The sequence below is a fragment of the Scyliorhinus canicula genome, chromosome 8 (assembly GCF_902713615.1).
Source record: "Scyliorhinus canicula chromosome 8, sScyCan1.1, whole genome shotgun sequence".
NCBI lineage: Eukaryota > Metazoa > Chordata > Chondrichthyes > Carcharhiniformes > Scyliorhinidae > Scyliorhinus > Scyliorhinus canicula.
In genome coordinates, this window is record NC_052153.1 from 167,183,749 (window position 1) to 167,208,551 (window position 24,803).

The 24,803-nt window shown below is 48.2% G+C and overlaps 1 protein-coding gene across 6 annotated transcripts in view; it reads left to right on the forward strand.

Annotated features, from left to right (window-relative positions):
* acsl1a (acyl-CoA synthetase long chain family member 1a) overlaps nucleotides 1–24,803 on the forward strand; it is a 295,407-nt gene that overhangs the window by 173,408 nt on the left and 97,196 nt on the right. For 5 of the 6 annotated variants that reach the window (XM_038805668.1, XM_038805664.1, XM_038805667.1 and 2 more), the window contains exon 2: nucleotides 1,964–2,180. In XM_038805668.1, the coding sequence (XP_038661596.1) occupies nucleotides 1,986–2,180 (195 nt within the window). In that variant the 5' untranslated portion in view covers nucleotides 1,964–1,985. Of the gene's footprint in view, nucleotides 1–1,963; nucleotides 2,181–2,285; nucleotides 2,379–24,803 lie in introns of those variants that run through there. The other variant, XM_038805669.1, reaches the window with a different exon arrangement.

Below are 24,803 nucleotides of genomic sequence, written 5' to 3' on the forward strand. Positions count from 1 at the left end.
GGTGGGCACCGATCGCGGGCAGCGGGTCTGAAACCCGTGCACTCTTTGTTCCTCCACCGCCCCGCAGGATCAGTCCGCGGGGCCGCTGAGGGGCATGATGGCCCGCGCATGCGCGGGTTTGACGCATATGCGTGATGACGTCATCTGCGCATGCGCGGGTTGGAGCCGTCCAATCCGCGCATACGCGACTGTCATCATCGTGCGCGTCAGCCGCCGTGACCCTTGGCGCGCGGGCTTAGTGACGGTTGCTAAGCCTGCGATGCCGAGGTTCACGGGGCCCCGCTGCTAGCCCTGACCGGGGGGGAGAATCGGGTCCCGGGAGAGGGCGCGGAGGCTGCCGTGAAACTGGCCGTGTTTCACGGCAGCCTTTACGACTCTCCGCATTTGCGGAGAATCGCGCCCAATGTGTTTGCACGATAGAGTGCAGAGAAGATTTGTGATGAAGTTACCTGCACCAGAAAATTGCAGCTATCAGGAAAGATTGGATAGGAAAAGATTATTTCTAGAGAAGAGAGGAGATTGAAGGATGACCTAATTGTCATAGTCATTGGCACCATTGCAGCACTCCTAGGCTATTGGTATGCCACAACACTGGATGGGAAGGTCCTATTTCCTGTGGGCGAGGGGTTCATAGCCCAGGGTGGCAGTGGGGGGGGGGGGGGGGGGGGGAGAGGGTGGGTGAGGTGGGTGTTGATTTAGAGAGAGGCAGGAGGTTTAGAGGGGATTTGAGGAGAAATTGTTTCACCGGAAGGGTGGTGAGGATCTGGAACTCACTGCCTGAAAGGGTGGGAGAGGCAGAAGTGCTCATAACATTTAATAAGTGCCTCGGGGTCAGTACTGGGCCCATTGCTGTTTGTTATCGATATCAACAATTTGGATGAGAATGTACAAGGCATGTTCAGTAAGTTTTCAGATGACACTAAAACAGGTGTTATTGTAGACAATGATGAAGGTTATCAAAAATTGCAGCCGGATCTTGATCAGCTGGGGAAATGGGCCGAGAAATGGCAAATGGTGTTCAATACAGGTAAGTGCGAAGTGTTGCATTTTGGAAAGTCAAATCAAGGTCGGACTCGGACTATCACGGTGAATGGTAGGATCTTGTGGAGTATCATGGAACAGAGGGACCTTGAGTTCAGGTGCATGGTTCACTAAAGGTGGAGTCAGGGCATTGAGTCAGGCATTGTGTATAGAAGTTGGGAAGTTATGTTTCAGTTGAACATGACATTGGTGAGGCCACACCTGGAGTATTGTGTTCAGTTTTGGTCACCTTGCTGTAGGAAAGATGTTATTAAACTGGAGAGAGTGCAGAAGAGATTGACAAGGATGTTGCCAGGAATCGAGGGACTGAGTTATAGGGAGAGATTGGACAGCCTCGGACTTTTTTCTTTGGAGCATAGGAGACTGAGGTGTGATCTTATCGAGGTGTATAAGATCATGAGAGGCAGGGATAGGGTAATGCACTCAGTCTTTCTCCCAGGGTTGGGGAATCAAGAACGAGGGGGCATAGGTTTATGTTAAGAGGGGAAAGAATTAATGGGAACCTGAGGAGCAACCTTTTTTATACAAGAGGGTGGTGCGTATGTGGAATGAGCTGCCGGAGAAAGTGGTTGAGGCAGGGACATTGACAACACTTAAAAGGCATTTGGACAGATACATGGATAGAAAAGGTGTAGAGGGATATAGGCCAAATGCTGGCAAATGGGATTATCTTAGATGGGCTTTTTGGTTGGCATAGACCAGTTTGGGCCGAAGGGCCTGTCTCTGTGCCGTCGATTCTATGAAGTGGACATGAGCGTGACGTGCCATAACCAAAAGGCAGTGCTCAGGTCGATGGAGAGGCAGTGGACCTGAGCTGGAAAGTGAGATCCGGCCTCAATGGCCTTGGTTCATGCTGTAATTTAATTTATTCTACGATACAGTGGACATGTGCTGATATCTGTTTTGCTTCTCTCTGCCACAGAAGTGAAAATCCCATTGCAGCCATGCAGGCGAGTGAGCTGTTGACACAGCTGCGGATACCAGAATTTGGGGAGGTCCGGAGGTTCATATGCTCCCTTCCACCATCCACTCTAATAGGCATTGGCACCATTGCAGCACTCGTCGCGTATTGGTATGCCACAAGAGCCAAGGCACAGAAACCACCGTGCGACTTGTCAAAGCAGTCCGTTGAAGTGGAGGTAACGTGTGAAATATCATTGCTTTTCCGAGTATTATGGAGTAATGATGAAGTTTGTTTGCGAAACAACTTTGGTGGATTGATAACTATGATTCTTATTTGTCAGGACGAGTTGCATCCAATTTCTAAACCAAAAGAAAGATCCTGCAGATGCTGCAAGGCCGCAAAACAAGCAGAAAATGCTGGAAACACTTAGCAGGTCAGTTCTGATCTGAAGCATCAACACTGTTCCACTCTCTACGGATACTGCTCGGCCTGTTGAGTGATTCCAGCATTTGCTGCTTTCAAACAATGTTGATGTGGATTTGCAAAGAGCATGTAATCTTTTTGAGACTTTGGACTGGAAATGCAAAATAAAGTTCATTTTCATTGTGTTCAATCCAAAGACACAGGTGACAAAAAAGGATTTGCTTTTAATTGTGGTCAATGTTTGTTTTTCTTTAACTTGAGGTATCCTTACTGTGTGGTGACAGCATCTAGGCGAGCCTGTGACAGTTTCATGTAGTGCTTTGAAAATGTAGGTGTCTTTTTTTGAATATCCAACTCCAGCTGTCTGAAAAGTCTAGTTTCTGCCGATCATGTCGATGGAGAGGAATAGGCCAGTGATGCTGGAACCTGGCCTCAAAACTCCCTGTTCAAAGATACTTGCTTTCTGGTGGGCACCATGGCCACCACAGGAACTTGCTGTGAGGGAGAATCTTATGCAATTACAGTTGTGGATGCACCATTATTCTTTACTTTTATTCTTTACAATCTTCTACTGTGTGCTTTTCATATTCTAAGCTTTGTCATGCATATGTAACAAATCATAGAATACCTACAATACAGAAGGAGGCCATTTCGCTCACCAGTTCTGCACCAACCTTCTGAAAAAGCACCCTACCCATGCCCACTCCCCCGCCCCATCCCCGTCTGCACATCTGTGGATTGTGGGAGGAAACCAGAGCACCCGGAGGTAACTCATGCAGACACTGGGAGAATGTACAAGCTCCACACAGAGACGGGGAGAATGTGCAAGCTCCACACAGGCGGTCACCTAAGGTCTGAATCGAACCCGGGTCCCTAGCGCTGTGAGGCAGCAGTGTTAACCACCTGAAATTCTGTGTCCATATGTGCTTTCATTTTGGCTGCCATTCCAGATCCTTTTATTGTCTCCCAGTTTTCATCCCTCTTTTCCCCCCCACCCTCACCCCAAGCCTACATCCAAGCCACCCCAAGTAATTTGCCCACTCCCCAGATCCATATCCCCAGCCTTTCCCTCTCCTCTTCTGTCCTGCTGCCATCATCGGATTATCGCTATTCCTTTTCTGCTATTCTGCAATGGGCTTGCTTAGACATTTATCATTGTCTCCTTGCATGTTGGAATGCAGCCACCCCATCCTCTTCATCACCCTAACCAGTCCCTTTCTTAGTTTCCTCTCCCTTGACTCTCCTCCTGACCCACCTCTGTCTGCTGCCCTCAGATAGCTGTGGTTTTATATCTCGTTCAATGCTGTTTGTCCCCCAATGCCTCCAATTGAATATTTTCTCTTTTTTTTTTAAACGCATTTTATTCAAACTTGTATCAAAATAGGTTACAACAAATAAACACCCCGGGAATCATTCTTCCCAACAATCAACGATACAGTTTGTACAGATTTTTCTCCTTTTTCACACCCCTGCGACGAACAGCTCCTCAAAAAAATGGTCACAAACATCCCCCACCGTTTCTGAAACTCCCCTGCTGAGCCCCTTACTTTATCTTCTCTAACCGCAGGAAGTCATACAGGTCACCCAACTGCTGCTACCCCTGGTGGCGATGCCGACCGCCGCTCCAGCAAAATTCGCCACCATGCAATCAGAGAGGCGAAGGCCAAGACATCGGCCTTCCTCCTCTCCATGAGCTCCGGCTTCTCTGAAACACCAAATATCGCCACCAAAGGGTCCGGGTCCACTCCCTCCTCTACTATCCTGGCTAAGACTGCGAACACTCCCGCCCAGAATCTTCCCAATTTTTCACAACCCCAAAACATGTGCGCATGATTCGCTGGCCCCCGCCCACACCTCTCTCACTCATCTGCGACCCCATGTCCCCCTCCTCTCCTCCTGGGTCTGCGTCATAAAGTCCCTGGTAATACTCTCTAAATGTCTCATTTATCTTTCCTGGCTCTGACACCACATCCCCAGCCCCAGTCCAGATCTTCAATATTTTCCTGGACACAGCCTGCCTCCGCAGCTGGTGCGCCAGCATGTGGCTCAGCTTCTCCCCATACTCTTATTGCACCCCTCTTGCCCTACGCAGTTGCCCTACCGCCCTCCCCATTGTCAGCCTGTCAAATTGCCCCTGCAACTTTTTCCTCCTCGCCAATCCCTCCACGGTGGGCACCTCGAATATTCCCTGTCCACCTCCACTATCACGCTCACTAGACGGTCATGTTCTCCAATTGAATAGCACTTCATGGCGAGGGCAGTAGGAGGGAATCAAATTATTAATGCACCCGTCCTTATAAATTGGAAGTCTGTTGTTAAATGGATCAATACTTACGCGGTATGGTCATTATATTTCATAATCATACTTCAAAAGTTAGAAGCTTTTATTGCTGTAATATGGACCAGCGGTTTAGGAGTTTAACGTACGCATTAAAATCAGTGATTTTGAGTTGGAGAAAATATCTATAGGTGACATGTGCACACAGTCAGTGAATACAAATAGATTTGCTACTTTAGTGCCATTTCTGGGCAGGTTAGGCAGCATTTATTACCCAACCCTACTTGCCTGTGGCAAGGGCGGTGACCCGCCTCCTTGAACGCTGCAGTCCCTGTGGTGTAGGTACACCCATAGTGCTGTGAGGGAGGGAGTTCCAGGATTTTCACTCATTGACAATGAAGGAACGGTGATCTATTTCCAAGTTGGGATGGTGAGTGACTTGGAGGGGAACTACCAGATGGTGGTGTCCCCACATGTCTGCTGCCCTTGTGCTTCTAGATAGTTATGGTCATGAGAGGTGATGGCTAAAAAGCCTTGCAGAGTTCTGGAGTACATCTTGTAGACAATCCACAAGGGTGCCACTGTTCGTTGGGTGGTGGAGAGAGTGAATGTTTGTGAAAGGGGTTCCAGTCGTGTGGATGCACTATCCTGGAGGGCGTATATCCCAAATTCTGCTGGATTGTATCAAACAGCATGTCCCAGCTGCTGTTTGCAATAGGCAAGTTACAGACTACATCCCACCAGTCCCTGCTGGAAAACTCAAAACACAGGATAATATAACATTAAATGTGATTCTGCGATGGGACAATATTTCATAGATTCCCTACAATGCAGAATGAGGCCATTCAGCCCATTGAGTCTGCACCAACCCTTCGAAAGACTACCTTACCTAAGCCTAAACCCCCGCCCTATTCCTGTAATTCCACCTTAAGGGGAAATTCAGCATGGTCAATCCATCTAACCTGCACATCTTTGGACTGTGTGAGGAAACCGGAGGAAACCCACGCACTGCCTTTTTAATTCTTTGCATCTGTTTCAGCTAAGCAAGTGATAGCGATTCGCTAGTTCATTATTTGCGACAAGGCCTTGACCAATCATAATCAAGCGGCTTAGTTTAAATTTTCAAGCAATGCTTGGCAGTTAACTTTTGACCATCATTAAGGAACTGGTGCATTCTCCATGACAATGCTTCTACCAATCAGAATCTACTTGCCAGCCAATCAGCACTCTGTTCTCATGCATGTGTTGTTATCCCTGACAGTGGTATTCTTGCGAATGCCCTGATGAGTGCAAGAGGCAAAGCTTCAACAAAATGTCTTTTTTCAGCAATGTTCAAGTTTTGTACCCGTGGAAAGACGATTTAAATTGTAATTATGCGAGCTTCCAGTGGTGTTATGTAGACGGAGGACATGCTCCCACTAGGGTACTGCACTTTTAGCCCTTTTTGCTTAGTTTTATAAGAACATAAGAACATAAGAACTAGAAGCAGGAGTAGGCCATCCGGCCCCTCGAGCCTGCTCCGCCATTCAATGAGATCATGGCTGATCTTTTGTGGACTCAGCTCCACTTTCCGGCCCGAACACCATAACCCTTAATCCCTTTATTCTTCAAAAAACTATCTATCTTTACCTTAAAAACATGTAATGAAGGAGCCTCAACTGCTTCACTGGGCAAGAAATTCCATAGATTCACAACCCTTTGGGTGAAGAAGTTCCTCCTAAACTCAGTCCTAAATCTACTTCCCCTTATTTTGAGGTTATGCCCCCTAGTTTTGCTTTCACTCGCCAGTGGAAACAACCTGCCTGTATCTATCCTATCTATTCCCTTCATAATTTTATATGTTTCTATCAGATCCCCCCTCATCCTTCTAAATTCCAACGAGTACAGTCCCAGTCTACTCAACCTCTCCTCATAATCCAACCCCTTCAGCTCTGGGATTAACCTAGTGAATCTCCTCTGCACACCCTTCAGTGCCAGTACGTCCTTTCTCAGGTAAGGAGACCAAAACTGAACACAATACTCCAGGTGTGGCCTCACTAACACCTTATGCAATTGCAGCATAACCTCCCTAGTCTTAAATTCCATCCCTCTAGCAATGAAGGACAAAATATTTGTCTTCTTAATCACCTGTTGCACCTGTAAACCACCCTTCTGTGACTCATGCGCTAGCACACCCAAGTCTCTCTGCCCAGTGGCATGCTTTAATATTTTATCGTTTAAATAATAATATAATTTGCTGTTATTCCTACCAAAATGGATAACCTCACATTTGTCAACATTGTATTCCATCTGCCAGACCCGAGCCCATTCACTTAACCTATCCAAATCCCTCTGCAGACTTCCAGTATCCTCTGCACTTTTCGCTTTACCACTCATCTTAGTGTCATCTGCAAACTTGGACACATTGCCCTTGGTCCCCAACTCCAAATCATCTATGTAAATTATGAACAATTGTGGGCCCAACACGGATCCCTGAGGGACATCACTAGCTACTGATTGCCAACCAGAGAAACACCCATTAATCTCCACTCTTTGCTTTCTATTAATTAACCAATCCTCTATCCATGCTACTACTTTACCCTTAATGCCATGCATCTTTATCTTATAGAACATAGAACATAGAACAGTACAGCACAGAACAGGCCCTTCGGCCCTCGATGTTGTGCCGAGCAATGATCACCCTACTTAAACCCACGTAACCCGTATACCCGTAACCCAACAATGCCCCCCATTAACCTTACACTACGGGCAATTTAGCATGGCCAATCCACCTAACCCGCACATCTTTGGACTGTGGGAGGAAACCGGAGCACCCGGAGGAAACCCACGCACACACTGGGAGGACGTGCAGACTCCACACAGACAGTGACCCAGCCGGGAATCGAACCTGGGACCCTGGAGCTGTGAAGCATTGATGCTAACCACCATGCTACCGTGAGGCCCGAATGTTATGTTCCACTGTTATGCAGCAACCTTTTGTGTGGCACCTTGATAAAGGCTTTCTGGAAATCCAGTTATACCACATCCATCGGCTCCCCGTTATCTACTGCACTGGTAATGTCCTCAAAAAATTCCACTAAATTAGTTAGGCATGACCTGCCCTTTATGAACCCATGCTGCGTCTGCCCAATGGGACAATTTCTATCCAGATGCCTCGCTATTTCTTCCTTGATGATAGATTCCAGCATCTTCCCTACTACCGAAGTTAAGCTCACTGGCCTATAATTTCCTGCTTTCTGCCTACCTCCTTTTTTAAACAGTGGTGTCACGTTTGCTAATTTCCAATCCACAGGGACCACCCCAGAGTCTAGTGAATTTCGGTAAATTATCACTAGTGCATCTGCAATTTCCCTAGCCATCTCTTTTAGCACTCTGGGATGCATTCCATCAGGGCCAGGAGACTTGTCTACCTTTAGCCCCATTAGCTTGCCCATCACTACCTCCTTAGTGATAACAATCCTCTCAAGGTCCTCACCTGTCATAGCCTCATTTCTATCAGTCGCTGGCATGTTATTTGTGTCTTCCACTGTGAAGACCGACCCAAAAAACCTGTTCAGTTCCTCAGCCATTTCCTCATTTCCCATTATTAAAACTCCTTTCTCAACCTCTAAAGGACCAATATTTACCTTAGCCACTCTTTTTTGTTTTATATATTTGTAGATAATTTTACTATCTGTTTTTATATTCTGAGCAAGTTTACTTTTTATAGCTTTTTTAGTAGCTTTCTGTTGCCCCCTAAAGATTTCCCAGTCCTCTAATCTCCCAGCAATCTTTGCCACTTTATATGCTTTTTCCTTCAATTTGATACTCTCCCTTATTTCCTTAGATATCCACGGTCGATTTTCCCTCTTTCTACCGTCCTTCCTTTTTGTTAGTATAAACCTTTTGCTGAGCACTGTGAAGAATCGCTTGGAAGGTTCTCCACTGTTCCTCAACTGTTCCACCATAAAGTCTTAGCTCCCAGTCTACCTTAGCTAGTTCTTCTCTCATCCCCATGTAATCTCCTTTGTTTAAACACAAAACACTAGTATTTGATTTTACTCCCTCACCCTCCATCTGTATTTTAAATTCCACCATATTGTGATCGCTCCTTCCGATCATTGGGGGGTATTTTCATTTAAATACCCACGTCTTTAATGGGATAAGGAATATACATCAGTGAAATGCCCAGAATACCGAGGGGAAGAAAAATACTGAAAGTTGAAGTTCGTCGACAAAGTCGGAAGCCTCTTGGGGCAGTCGGTGGAAAAAAATGGCAGAGACAGCCTCTGGGACTTCGGCCACTCCACGGACTGCCGAAAGGCTTACGAGCACTGTGCCGAAGAATTTGCCAAAAGCTGGCGGGTTGTGGCGGGGGATCTCCGCAAATCGATGGCAGTGTGACCAGATTGCCTTTCTGGACACGGAGTTATCTCTGGTGAATAAAGCACTGTGAAAGCCAAAGTGAACGATTTGGAGTAACGTTCCAGGAGGCAAAACATCCAAATTGTGGGGCTGCCAGAGGGAATGGAAGGCCCAACTCCCACAGAGTGTTTTGCGGAGATGTTTGGGAAGATGGTGGGGGAGGGTGGACTTGCGTCCCCTCCAGAGCTGGATCGAACCTACCGGACAGAAGCCTCTTCCTGACAAAGCACCGCAAGCAGTAATCATGAAATTTCACAGCTTCAAAGAAAAAAAGCGGGAGTGGGTCCTGCGATGGGTGAGGAAGCATCGCAACAACAAATAGGAAGGCCAGGCCACCATGTTTTACCAGGATGTGGGAGCAGAGCTGGTGAACGGTGGGCCACATTCATCAAAGCAAGTACAAAAGCTAAATCCATTTTGGGGTGGTGTATATGGCGCGGCTAAGAGTGCCTTTTGAGGGAAAATACTTTTCTGATGGCCGGGGGGGAGGTGGATTCCTTTATAAAGAAGTATGGGCTGGGCGCGGAGTGATTGAAGATTTTGGATGTTGGGAATAGTAAACTTGACATGTGGAAATGTTGAGGTTCCTTGTTAATGTTTGCATTTTTCTTGTTATTTTTGGAGTTTAATTTTTTGCTGAATTCTAAACTACTCCCCATCTTCAGATCTGTTGTTTTCCTTGGCCAATTTGCATGGTTCTTCCTTGGACCAATACTATCTCTAATTTCCCATGTAAGCCTTGAATAGAGGGGCACGAGGCAGGGATGTTATACGGTCCAAGACCGTAAGAAACTACAGAGAGTCATGAACACAGCCCAGTCCATCACACAAACCCAGCTCCCCTCTGTCTACACCTCCCGCTGCCTAGGGAAAACAAGCAGCATAATCAAAGACCCCTTCCACTCAGCTTATTCAACATAGAACATAGAATTTACAGTGCATAAGGAGGCCATTCAGCCCATTGAGTCTGCACTGACCCTGGGAAAGACCACGCCACCTGAGCCCACACCTCCATCCCAGCCTGGTAATCCAGTAACTCCTCCTAACCCTTTTGAACACTAAAGGCAATTTAGCATGGCCAATCCACCTAACCTGCACATCTTTGGACTGTGGGAGGAAACCGGAGCACCTGGAGGAAACCCACGCAGACACTGGGAGAACGTGCAGACTCCGTACAGACAGCGAGCCAAGCAGAGAATCGAACCTGGGACCCTGGAGCTGTGAAGCCACAGTGCTAATCACTGTCCTACCGTGCCACTCAACTTCTCTTCCATCGGGCAGGAGATACAAAAGTCTGAGAACTCGCGCTAACATTCACAAACAGCTTCTTCCCTGCTTTTACCAGGTTCCTAAATGGTCCTCTTATGGACTGATCTGATCTCTTCACAAATCTTCTCTACTGAGTCGTACTGCACTCCTGTATGCTTCACCCAATGCCTGTGTCTATGTAGTTACATTGTGTAGTTATGTATGTCCTATGGTTTTTATGTATGGAATGCACGCAGTACAATACTTTTCACTGTACTGCAGTACACGTGACAATAAACAAATCCAATCCAATGTCCATTGTCTCCGCTCTTGTCCCTGTTCTTGTTTGCTTTGGCAATAGAATCATTGAACCATAGAATTGACAGTGCAGAAGGAGGCCATTCAGCCCATTGAGTCTGCACCAGCTATTGGAAAGAGCACCCTACTCAAGCCCACACCTCCACCTGTCCCCGCAACCCAGTAACCCCACGTAACCTTTTTGGACACTAAGGGCAATTTAGCATGGCCAATCCACCTCACCTGCACATCTTTGGACTGTGGGAGGAAACCGGAGCACCCGGAGGAAACCCACGCACACACGGGGAGAACATGCAGACTCTACACAGACAGTGACCCAAACCGGGAATCGAACCTGGGACCCTGGAACTGTGACGCAACTGTGCTAACCACTATGCGACCAAACTGCTTGAGTGCTGAGATCTTCCAGTAAGTGGAGGGGGATAAGTCGGGAGGAGTCGGGTATAGGGTGTCCACGTACACGGATTACCTGCTTTTTTTATATTACTAATCTAGTATCCACTATGGATGAGATAATGAAGCTGCTTGGGAACTTTGGTTCCTTCTCTGGGAATATGTTGAATTTGGATAAGAGTAAATACTTCCCGGTTAATCCAGGGGATGTTACCTTTTCGCCTTACCAGATCTAGCTTTTGTTATCTGGGAATCTGGGTGGCCCACAATTGGGCCTTGCTTCATAAATTATGTTATACTAGTCCGGTTAACGGAGTCAAATCTGACTTGCAGAAGTGGGTCAACCTCCCCCTGTTCTTGGCGGTCAGGGTTCAGACAATGAAAAAGAAATAAAAATCTTGGGAGCACATTCATTTTAAATGTCTCCTCACTTTTCTCCCCAGGTCCTTCTTTGCCGAGTCCTTATTTATTTGGGTGGTTAAGACCCCAAGGAGTCCATGGGGCGTTCCTCCAGAGAGATGGGCAATCAGGAGGCTTGGCTTTACCCAATTTATTATTTTACTATTGGGCAGCCAGTTTTCAGAAGCTAATGTTGTGGTTCAGTGATCCGGGTTCCATTGTCTCCAGGGCGGTGGGCTGGTGTGAGCGGAGGGCCGGCTAACCACACTCTGTTCTGGACCTGTCCCAAGTAAGTAAGCTTGTGGGTCTCTTCAACACCATGTCAGAGATACTCAACGTTGATTTGGAGCCTTGTCCGCTGCTAGTCATTTTCAGGGTGTCAATCGGCGGTGCTCCAGAGGGAGTGGAATGAAGATGGGCCCTCACCTTTACCTCATTAATAGCTCGGAGGTGAGTTCTGCTTGGTGGAGGAATCCTGCTTCGCCCAATGCCTCGGTTTGATTGGGTGACCTCATGTCGTTCTTACATTTGGCGAAGGTTAAGTACACCATCAGGGGGTCAGTAGAAGAGTTCTTCCAAAGGTGGCAGCCATTCATTTCCTACTTTGAAGAGCTGGTCGCCATCAGTTGTTAAGGGCTTTAGTTTAGTTCTGTAGGGTTAAGTTAATTTGTGGTTTCGCTTGCTTGTCTTCTTTGATACTGTAACTTGAGTTAATTGTTTTATATTATTTTGTTTTTCATGAAAGTTTTTTAATAAACATTTATGCAATAAGTTTGATTTGTGACACCAAGATAAGATTATTTTCCATTTATTGTATGAGACCAAGACGGTTATATACCAGAACAATAACCCCTGCCACCGTATTTTCTTCCTCTGCAGAAGAGATGTAACTTTGGCTGTCCCTTTCTAATTCTTTCGAACCCTGTCGGTGCCAGTTCATTATGTTATAATTTAGTTTGAACAAGACCCCTGAAATGGCTGTATTTTTTTCATCAAAACAACAGATGGCAGTTTGCCTTCATCCTGTTCTTCCATTCTTCCAATTCTTCTCTCGCAATAGCCCCACAGTTTGCAATGTGGCCATGAGGACATTAAAGGTGTATTTTAAACGTCCTGTCATTGCACTGAATACCTAAACCCCAGTGTTAGCTAAATTGTACCCTGACAAATTAAACCCTCTAGCATCGTAGGAATCTGCAAGTTTTTTTTAAACAAACAATTTTATTGAGGTATTTTTTGGCATTGTAAACAGTTACAGATTTCAGAAATATGCAAACATCAATGGAAAACCAACACTTCAACCAAACCATAGTGCACATAACCGCTCCTCTCCCATAGACACTACCCGCCTATTTATCCCTCCTATTCGACTCTAATCTACACCCCCCCCCCTCCCCCCCCCCCCCCGCTGACGTTCAATCTCCCGCGAAGAAGTCGACGAATGGTTGCCACCTTCGGGCGAACCCCAGTACAGATCCCCTCGAGGCAAACTTGATTTTTTCCATACCCAGAAAACTCGACATGTCCGAAAGCCATTGTTCGGTCTTCGGGGGTTTTGAGTCCCTCCATGCCAGCAGTATTCGCCGCCGGGCTATCAGGGAAGCAAAGGCCAACACATCGGCCTCTTTCTCGCCCTGGACTCCTGGGTCTTCCGGAACCCTGAAAATTGCCACCCCTGGACTCATCACCACCCTTGTTTTCAGGACCCGGGACATGACACCCGCAAATCCTTCCCAGTACCCCCCTAAGCTTAGGGCATGCCCAAAACATGTGAACGTGGTTCGCTGGTCCTCCTCTAGCGCACTTGACCTCTACCCCAAAGAATTTGCTCATCCGAGCCACCGTCATGTGGGCCCGGTGAACGACCTTAAACTGAATCAGGCTGAGCCTGGCACATGTTGCGGTTGAGTTTACCCTACTTGAGGCTTCCGCTCATACCTCGTCCTCCATCTCCCCGCCGAGTTCCTCCTCCCATTTGAGTTTCAGTTCCTCCGTCTGGGACTCTGCCCCCTTCATGAGCACCTTGTAGATATCCGAGACTCTACCCTCTCCTCCTTCTCCTCTTGAGACTATTCTGTCCTGGATCCCTATTGGCGGGATGCGTGGGAAGGATGGGACCTGTCTGCGGACAAAGTCCTGCACCTGTAAGTACCCAAAGTAATTTCCCCTTACCAGCCCAGATTGCTCCTCCAACGCCCTCAAGCTCGCAAAGCTCTCCTCCAGGAACATATCGCCCACCCTCCTCACCCCCGCCCGCCGCCATGTTCGAAACTCACTATCCATGTTCCCGGGGGCAAATCGATGGTTATCACATATTGGAGCCCAGACCAATGCACCCACCTCCCCTACATGCCTCCTCCACTGGCCCCATATCCGCAGGGCCGCCCCCACTACTGGGCTGGTGGAATACCTGGCCGGCGAAAGTGGTAGGGGAGCCGTGACCAGGGCTTCCAAGCTGGTGCTCCTGCACGAAGCCGCCTCCACCCGCTCCCAAATAGACCCCGTACCCACCATCCATTTCCTTATCATGGCTATGTTAGCCACCCAGTAATAGTTGATCAGATTCGGCAATGCCAGTCCAGCATCGCCTTCCTCACCCGCGGGGATTTTCCCACCCAGACAAAGCTCATAATGATTTTGCTGAAGAAGGACCACGGGATAAAGATCAGGAGGCACTGAAAAATGAACAGGAATCTAGGGAGAATTGTCATCTTTACCGTCTGCACCCTCCCCGCAAGTGATAGCGGGAGTGCATCCCATATCCAAAACTGCCTCTTCATTTGTTCCACCACTCTAGTCAAATTTAATTGATGTAACCTGCCCTAGTCTCGTGCCACCTGTATCCCCAAGTAACGGAAACTTTCCCCAACCAGCCTAAATGGCAGCTCCTTCAGCCTACTCTCCTGGCCCCTTGCCTGCACTACAAACATCTCACTTTTGGTCATATTTAATTTGTACCCTGAGAACTGGCCAAACTTTCTCAATGTTCTCAGTATATTGTCCATCCCGGCCAGTGGGTCCGACACGTACAGGAGCAGGTCGTCCACATAGAGAGAGACCTTGTGCCCCCCCCCCCCCCCCCCCCCCGTCATTCCCTTCCATCCGTTTGCAGCTCTCAGAGCAATCGCCAACGGTTTTTTGGCAGCACGAACAGCAACGGGGAGAGTGGGCATCCCTGTCTGGTCCCGCGATGAAGTCTGAAATTGTCTGACGTTGTCCTGTTCGTCCTTACGCTAGCTTTTGGGACCTGGTACAATAGTCTGACCCAATTCACCAGTCCCTCCCCGAACCCAAACCGTCTGAGTACCTCCCACAAATAGTCCCACTCCATCCAGCCAAAGGCCTTCTTAGCGTCCATTGCCCCCACTACCACCACCTCCTTGCCCGTCGGGGGCATCATAATCACATTAAGTAATCTTCTCAAGTTGGCTGTCTGCCTTTAACAAACCCTGTTTGGTCCTCCCCAATCACCTCCGGTACACAGTCCTCAATTCTAATCGCCAGGAGCCTGGCGTCCACATTAATCAGGGAGATTGGCCTATATGACCCGCAGGATTCCGGGTCCTTGTCCCGCTTTAATATCAGCAAGATGGTGGCCTGCGACATTGTCGGCGGCAGGGTCCCTCTGTCCCTTGCCTCATTAAAAACCCTGGTCAGCACTGGCCCCACTATCTCCGAGAACTTTTTGTAAAACTCTACTGGGTATCCATCCGGTCACGGAGCTTTCCCCGACTGCATGGCCTTTAGGCCCCCCAATACCTCCTACGCTCTAATCGGGGCCCCCAGCCCTTCCGCTAGTCCCCTGCCCACCTTTGGGAAGGTTAGTCCGACCAGGAACAGTTTAATCTCCTCCGGCTCCTCCGGGGGTTCTGAAGTGTAGAGCTTACTGTAAAAGTCCCGAAATACCTTATTCAGTCCTGCCGGGTCCTCCACTCTTCTCCCCTCCCCATCCATCACTCTACTTATTTCCCTAGCCGCCTCCCTCCTCCTGAGTTGCTGCGCTAGCAATCTGCTGGCCTTCTCCCCATGCTCATACACCACTCCCCTCGCCTTCCTAAGTTGTTCCACGGCTCTACTCGTGGATAGCACTCACAGTTCCGCCTGCAGTCTCCGTCTCTCCCTGCGTAGGTCCTCACCCGGGGACCCCGCATGCTCCTCTTCTATCCGGTGGATCTCCTTAACCAATCTATCCATTTCTGCTCTGTCCGTCCTGACCCTGTGAGCCCAAATTGAGATTAGCTCCCCCCTCACTACTGCCTTCAGCGCCTCCCATAGGGTCGCTGCTGAAACCTCCCCCGTATCGTTCACCTGCAAGTAATTTTGCATACACTTCCGCGGTCTCTCACATATCCCCTCCTCCGACAACAATCCTACATCAAACCTCCATTGCGGGTGTTGGTAATTCTTTCCGCAGACCTGCAGGTCCACCCAGTGCGGGGCATGGTCCGAAATAGTGATTGCCGAGTATTCCGTATTTTTTTACCTCCCCTACACAGTCCGTGCTCATGATAAAGAAATCGATCCCAGCGTATACTCTGTGAACATGTGAGTAAAACTAATACCCCCTCCCCATCGGCTGTCTGGCTCTCCATGGGTCTACTGCCCCCATTTGCTTCATGAACCCTTTCAGCTCCCTGCCATTGCTGGGAGCCGACCCGTTCTGGGACATGACCGGTCTAGACCCGGGTCGAGGCGTTGTCCCAATTCGGAGCATATATGTTCACCAGCACCACTCTCCTCCCCTCCAGTTTGCCCCTTACCATAAGGAATCTCCGCCCGCCGTCTGCGACTATGCCCTCCGCCTCAAATTAAACCCGCTTATTGATCATAACTGCTACCCCCCTGGACTTGGAATTGGCCCCCCCGGATGAGTCGAAGCCCGAGTGGAAGACCTGGCTGATCCAGCCCTTCCTTAGTCTAATCTGGCCAGACACTTTCAAATGTGTCTCCTGCAGCATAATTATGTCCGCCTTTAGAGCCCACAAGTGCACGAACACACGGGCCCTTTTGACTGGCCCATTCAGTGTTCTGACCTTCCAGGTGATGACCCATCCTTCCGCCGCCCACTTGTCTCACTCCCATTGTTTCCCCGCCCTCATCCCCCCCACTCATCAACACGCCACCCCCCGATCTGACCTACTGGAGCAGTCTCACTAAAATGGGAAAGATCAAACGAGGTGGGGACATCAAACAGCAAAGTGAAGCTGCTCCAGGTGTAATACTGTGTAAACAGCTAAGTGTTAACACACATTCGCTTTCTGAGCATTAATAAAGTAACAACGCAGTAACACAGTACCTGTATAACACCCACCCAAAGCAAACATAAAAACCCACAACCAAAAACTTTAATCCCCTTTGCTTACCAGCCACCTTTATGTTACAGTGAAGGCTCCAACAAACAAAAAGAGCACGACAAAAGGTAAAAGAAAGCCAGAGGGGGATCTCCTCTCCCCCGTAGGCAAAAGCTGCCAAAGATACAATACAAGGCACCTTTAAAGCAGTAAACAGTCGGCCGGCAGTCCAGGCACAGAAGGAATCCCCCACAAGACAATAACTCTCGGACTCTAGTTTGCGTCCGTGGGTCCTTTTTGCGGGACCAGCCCCTGATCCCTCACCAGGTCCATCGCTTCTTCGGGATCGGAGAAGTAGTGGTGTTGGCCCTGGTGCGTGACCCAAAGACGAGCTGGGAAGAGCAGACCAAACTTCACGTGCTTTTTAAACAAAACCTCCTTAACTTGTTTAAAGGCTGCTCGACGCCTGGCCACCTCCTGGCTTAGGTCCTGATAGATGCGAAGAACACTGTTATTCCACGTGCTGCACTTAGCGCTCTTTGCCCACTGCAACACCCGCTCCTTATCCGTGAACCTGTGAAACCTGATCACCATCGGACGGGGGGACCCCCCCGGACGCATCTGCCCCGCCTGTACCCTATGTGCCCCCTCCAGCTCCGGCGGTCGCGGAAAGGCGTCAGCCCCCATCAGCTGCATCAACAGGTCAGCCACAAACGCTGTGGCATCTGCTCCCTCAGCCCCCTCCGGGAGGCCGATGATCCTCAGATTTTGTCTGTGGGCTCTATTTTCCAGCTCCTCTACTCTGTCCAGCAGTCTCCTCTGCCTCTCCTTCAACCCATCGACTTCTAACGCAGCAATCGTCTGCGTGTCCGCCTGCTCCTCCACCGCTTCCCCCAGCTCCTTAACTTTTTTGTCCTGGGCATCCAATCTCTGGTTCAATTGATCCACTGCCTTCTGAAGTGGGTCCAAGTTATCCCGCTTCAATGCTTCAAAACTGCTTTTAATCACCTGCAGCATGTTTTCCAGCGCTAGCTGGATCGGCGGGTCCGAGGTCCGTAGGGCCACCATCTTTGCTCCCGGGTCAGCTTCCCCTGCACCGTGCCTTTGTCCTTTCCTTTCCCGTTTTCACTGCTTTCTGCTCTCCAGCGGTTCCATGCAGCTCTGCCCGTTCCTCAGCCCCTCCGTGGCCGTCTTTCCAGAGCTCAGCAGTACCGGAAAACCGGGGAACAAGGTCCACAACTCCCGCCGGAGTGAGAGCCACCGAATGCGCGGCTTACTCGCTCATCGCCGCCACCGGAAGTCGGAATCTGCAAGTTTTAACTATATCACAAATGTAATTTAAGAAACCCAAAAACTTTAATTATGTGAGATTAAGTGAAATCACAATTCTGTGTCTATATGCATACATAACGAGGCTATTTTTCATTTATAACCCAGTTACGGGCTGTTTGACCCAACTGATGTTTATATGAATTAGGAGAAGTAGGCCACTCGGCCCTTTCAGCCTGCTCTGCCATTCAATGTGCCCCATTTCATCCTCTTCATTTAATTCTATCTGCAGAACCGTCTATTTTCTCTCTTGTGCACTTCTCTAGCTTTCCCCTGCATGTATTATGAATTGAGTGAGGAGCAGACGCCTGCAAAATCATCGGGGGAAGCACAAAGACACCTGAGGTTTCTGGATAATAGCAATAAACTGCAGAGTGGAACAGCAGCCAAAACGCGCAACTTAATTGTGTTGTGGTAACAGCTGTGTTCTCAATTAGAACTAGAATTCAAAATTGAGGCAATAATGGCTATAATAGGAAACCTTTGAAAACTTATTCCAGATTCAGAATATTGTACAGACGACTTCTAGCGGCCCATTGTACTACATTGCCTATGTACTCGAGGGCTTACTCGCCTCGGTAAAACAGCAGAATGCAGAATATACACCAGAGAAGCAGGCCATTCAGCCCAACTGATCAGTGTTGGTGTTTATGCTCTGCACAAGCCTATTTCATCAAACCCCATTAACTGTCCCTTCCTCCCTTGTGTTTGCCCACCTTCCTCTTCAGCTCAACCAGCAAGTTGCACATTATCACCACCCACTGGGTAAAGAGGTTTATCATGAATTCTTTTTTGAATTTATCCTTAATCGGTATCGTTATAATCCAGACAGCATTTGGAACTAATTTGCAGTCACTGAGGATACTCTTAACACTGTCCTTAGCTTCATTGTAAAATGTCTGCTTTAAGTAGAGTAGGTCTGAGTAATCTGATGTGAAGGAAACATCAGCTCAACGCACTGGGGAGGAGCTGGGAGCATTAAATAGATTGGCTGAAGCAGACCAGCTGAGCTGGGGTGATTTTCTTTTTTTAAACACTCTCTTCCATAGGCTTGTCAACACCTTGTTTATCACCCAGTGCGTCTTGTCTTTCAACATGAAATGCCACTGCGTTCAGTGCTATACACAAGCTCAAAGGATTTAAAACAAAATGTGCAATATCACCAGCTTGCATTTTCTGTGTCACGAATAAATATCACTAAATGAACTAAAAAGGCCCTCTCGCACTTCAATATTCAATGTGAAAAGTTTACCATTTTTGGATGGGTGGAGGAGGAGTGTTCTTGGAAGCAATGTGCTTGTCCTACACAGAGCCTGCAGTCGGAGCGGATCAAAGATATCCAGCTCTTTCAGGAATGAAACAGATTTTCCATTCTTTGATGCTTCATAATTGTGCGCTCATTTCTGGCACTGTATGGGAATAATTAATGGACAGTGTAGATGTGTGGCACTGTTACTCTTTTACCTTTGACGTAGCCAGAATTCTTCCAAATAGTTGTTTTTTTTCACTGAAATTCCAATCAGTGGAGACACCCACATCTCTTTAATGTCTTAAGGAATTGTAACCTATGTCAGTCTCTCCAATGGGCCTATTCTTCCGAGGAGTGGCAATCACAGTCAGATTGTCAGTCCGCCCCTGTTGACTTAACTTGCACCAGAGCTCCATGTTTCCCACCTGGGCTTTGGCACCAGGCCTTCTCGGAAACATGGAACATACCGGTTCTCCAGAGTCGTCCTCCCGACGCTCCTGCACTACGATGGGAAAGCTCAGCCATGTGTGCCCCCGTTTAACGGCGCTAGTTGCTGTATTGTATTTGAGAAGCTACAGAGAGAAGTCAAGTGTATAGGGTAAATGGTGGATGATGGGACAGGATGGCAGTAAAATGGGGTGAGGGGGTAAGGTGGGTCAGAGGAGTCGGGGGGGGGGGGGTAGTTAGCTGTGTTGGGAGGGTCGGGGGGTGTAGTTGGTTAGTTAGGGGGAGTAATCTGATTGGGAAGGAATGATCGGAGGGGTTAGACAAGAGTCTAGTGTGGAGTCGGGGTGTCAATAGTATTGTTACCCAGGAGTTAGAACTGGTATTAATCCTTCTAACATTTTCTGGGTAATTATTTTTGGTAAGTAAATCGGAACCATCTGAGGTCTCTGACGTTAACAGAGTTTTGGAGAGTTCCAGATGCTGGGAAAATTTTCCATGCAATTCCCATGTAGTCAGTGCATCGGGACTTCTGAGGGATCTCCTAACATATCTTGTGGGTGGGGGGGTACATCCGGGATATGACCATCCAGAGTTTAGTAGTTTTGGACCCCAATGGAATTTGTTACTGAAAACTCCCTAAAGCTGAACATTGCCACTGATGGAATGTAAAATTAAACTAAGCCTTAATTGGCTAATTACATAATGCATATAGAGTTTGAGTTTAAATAATGACTGCTGAACAATAATACCAGTTTCGAGAGGTTGGGCGTGAAACCTTATCCAGTGGAAATTCAGACTGTTGGTAACGGCGGTTAATACCAAAATATGAAAGCCTCTTAAATTAGTATTGTAAACACACCAAAGATTCTTTTTACTATGGGAGTGAAATTCAGGTGATTTATAAACAGACACACCCCAGTATTGAATTCCAGCCTGTGATTTTTCTTTTCCTTTCTCTCTCCTTCCCTACCTCAATAGGCTTTGTTCATTTGCTATAGAATCTCGAACTGAAATTTAAGTCCCCATAGTTGCACTGTAGGGGAAAGTGAAGGACCATTGGAAAGCAAATTGTGAAGGCTGTCAGAAGGTAATAGTTATAGAAGGTAACTGTGGAAATTAGATCAGATTCGTGAAACACTGAAGTGTTTTCCTTCACATTAAATCCCCCACTATCAACCTGGGGGGGTTACCATTGACCACAAGCTGAATAGAACCAGCCATATGAATACTGTGGCTTCAAGAGCAGGTCAGAGGTTAGGAATCCTATGGCGAGTAACTCCTCTCCTTACCCCCAAAGCCTGTCCACCATCTACAAGGCACAGTAAGGAGTGTAATGGAATACTCTCCCCTTGCCTGGATGAGTGCAGCTCCAACATCACTCGAAGCTTGATACCATCCAGGACAAAGCAACCCACTTGATTGGCACCCCATCCACAAACATTTGCTCCCTCCGCCACAGAACAGTGGCAGCGTTGTGTACCATCTACAAGATGCACTGCTGGAACTCGCTAAGGTTCCTTTGGCAACACCTTCCAAACCCATGACTGCTGCCATCCTAGAAGGCAAGGGCCACAGGCAAATGGGAAAACCACCACTTCGAAGTTCCCCTCCAAGTCAGTCACTGTCCTGACTTGGAAATATATCGCCGTTCCATCAGTGTTGCTGGGTCAACATTCTGGACCGAGTCTGGAGCCTTGTCATCTGGCTCAGCAGGATCATGGCCTCCAGCAGTCCTGCAAGTGCTGGCGGCCTTTGCCTCTGTCTCCATTTTCTATGGTTCAGATGGTGCGCTGTTCTCACCAGATGTGACCCAGAGGCTACTGTATGGGTGGGTGTGTGCTGTGAACGGGTCTTCCAAGGCATTATTATCAGGTTCCTCATCCGAAGAGTTGTCAAGGTTGGTGCTGAGGGCCTGGATCGTGGATGCCCTCAGCAGCTTCCCAGAGGTGCCTAGGAAATACATTATTGTGTGCAGATTCCTTATCTGAGAATGGATGTAATTGTCATTGAGGGAGTGCAGCAAAGGTTCACCAGACTGATTCCTCGGATGGTAGGACTGTCGTATGAGGAAAGATTGGGTTGGCTGGAATATAGAAGAATGAGAGGAGGTCTAATTGAAACACGTAAAATTCTGGCTGTGCAGACTGGATGCAAGGATGTTGTTTCCTCTCGGGGGAATGGGGGGGCGGGGGGGGGATGGGGGGAATGGGGGGCGGGGGGGGATGGGGGGAATTGGGGGCGGGGGGGGGTGGGGGAATGGGGGGGGAATAGGGGGGGGCGGGGGCGGATGGGGGGTTGGGGAAGCGCGGGTTCTAGAACACAGGTCCATGGTCTCAGGATATGGGGCAGGTCATTTAGGACTGAGGAGAAACATCTTCACTCAGAGGGTGGTAAAGCTGTGGAATTCTCTACCACAGAAGGCAGTGGAAGCCAAGTCACTGAATATATTTAAGAAGGAAATAGATTTCTGGACTCTAAAGGTGTCTCGGGGAAGAGCGCTGGAGTATAATAATCTTTATTGTCGCAAGTAGGCTTACATTAACATTGCAATGAAGTTACTATAAAACGCCCCTAGATGCCACACTCCAGCACCTGTTCGTGTACATGGAGGGAGAATTCAGAATGTCCAATTCACCTGAGAGTATGTCTTTCGGGACTTGTGGGAGGAATCCGGAGCACCCGGAGAAAACCCACGCAGACTCAGGGAGAACGTGCAGACGCCCGTGACCAAGCAGGGAAATGAATGTGGGAACCTGGCATTGTGAAGCAACAGTGCTAACCACTGTGCTACCATGCCACCTAAGTGTTGAGGTAGTGGATCAGCCAGGGAATCCAGGGTTAAAGGGATAAGGCACGAAAGTGGATTTGCGAATTGTCATATCAGATCAACCATGATCATGGAATGGTGGAGCCACCTTGAAGGGCCGAATGGCCTATTCCTGCACCTCTTTCTGCTCCCTTTTTCAATGTTTCGAAATAACAGCCTGTATAAAGGCTTTATCTTGATAAAAACTTTATCTTGCGTATCTGTGTTCCAAAACGCAAGTGGGCGTCACATAAGCTAATTTATGAATGCGGTTGTATTAGTAGAAGACACAGATATTAGAATACAGCATTTAAAAAACTACCCATTCAACCCAAGTGATGTACGCCAGAGTTTATGCTCCACTTGACTGTCCACTCATCCATCCTCATCGAACTTGTTCAGCAAAATCCGAGATTCGTCTTTTCCTCCTATCTGGATTCCCCTGAAGATGGATCTGTACTGTTCGCCTAACCTACTCTCTCTGGCCAGCCACACGTTCCACATTCTCACCACTCTTCTGAATTCCCGATTTAATTTATCCCGATTTAACCGTTTGAAGCCTACTTGTGACAATAAGCGATTTTCATTTCATTTCATTTTCAGTTAATTCATTTGTCCATACCTTTTCATAATTTCATTCAATCACCATCAGCCTTCTCTCTTTAAGAAGGGGAAAATAACACGACACCCAGCTTGTTCCTTCTTTTCTGATGGGTACAATTTCGCACTTCTGATATTATCCTTGTACATACTTTTTGCCTCTCTGGAACGATCAGAACTGTATGCTTTTGGATTAGATTTGATCTTTACCATGGAATCTAAATTAGGATCCAAGGGGTGAGAGACAGGATGGCAATTACTGAGGTCACAAATCGTGTAAAGCTGGGAAGTAAAATGAATTGTGCCCAGGTTTTACCAACAGTGTTTGAAGCTGAAGATGATGAGGGATGATCTTCATCCAGCAGTGAAATGTGGGCAGAATCCTCCCAACCCGCCCGTGGGTGGTTCGTGGCGGGAAAGTGCGGAGAATCTGGCAAGAGCCGAAGAGTTAGAAACCTGGCGGCATAAAGTTGCAGCTGCAGTTCTCCCAATGGCAGGTTGATCACCCCACTGGCATCTGATGAATGCTCATTAAAGCAGGTGCCTGCTGCCATCTCATCAGGCCTTCCAATCGCTCATCACGTCAGCGGGATATCACATCAGCGTCAAACCCAATTGCCGAAGATTGCACAATGTGGTCCTCTGTGGACGGTGAGTGCAACATTGCCTTTTCTGCCATAATGCAGTGCTGCTCCTGATGAGCTGTTCGGCACTCTCCTGGGGCAGGCCGGTTCCAGCCCTTCATCTCCATGCTGGCCTGGTCTTCATGGACAGCACCGTGCTGTGAGACCCATTGACCCTCCTGTCTCAGTTCAGTACTGTGCATGGAGTTGGGAGGTACAGGGGTTTCCTCCCCCACTGGCGCCACACACTAGTGTTTATCTGGATAGCACTGTGCTGTGGGACTCGTGCAGTCACCACAACAGGGTTCCAAAGGTTGACTGGGGGGGGGGGGGGGGGTAGCCTTACAAAGATTAGGGGGGGGGGGGAAATGTTGAAGGAGTGCTGTGCAAGAATGAGGGATAGGGCAAGGGCTCGCAATGGCAGGCAGGGGATGGAGGAGGTGGATGAGAATGGAAGGCAAGGAGAAGGTTGAGAGGAGGGAAACTGGACCCCAACAAGGCTGCATGAAATGCTCACAAACAAGGGGGCTAAAGGGATACCACATCATTTACTGGAAGGGGATGGAAGAAGACCCCAGATGCGGTGCATAGATATCTAAGTGGAGCAAGGGCGCCTCGCAGGCTTCGAGGAAAGGTGATTGAATTGAAGAACAGATTTCTTCTTGAGGCTGTTAGCCTTATCCCTCTGGGTTGCTAACATCCTGCATGGCTTGGTGAAGATGGGTGGGCTGGAGAGAGTGACATGGGTGTGGGACTGGTATTTAAATATGGTGCTGGGACATTTGAACTCGTCACCTGAGAATGAGCAGACCAATCAGTCGCTGGCCTGCCAAGCGAGTCAGGGGAACTCACCTGTACATAATTAATGAGTTCCAAGTGCAGAATCTGGCGCGGGATCCTGCTATTCTGGTCAAGGTGCTGTCAACCGCCTGCCACTGCACTGAGTCTCAAAATGGGAGAAGTTCACCCTTCATAAAAGAATTATCATGCTGGGACTATTAGGATATCTGCAACAATGTACATGTGTGTTCCAGTCCCTTTCAAACTTAG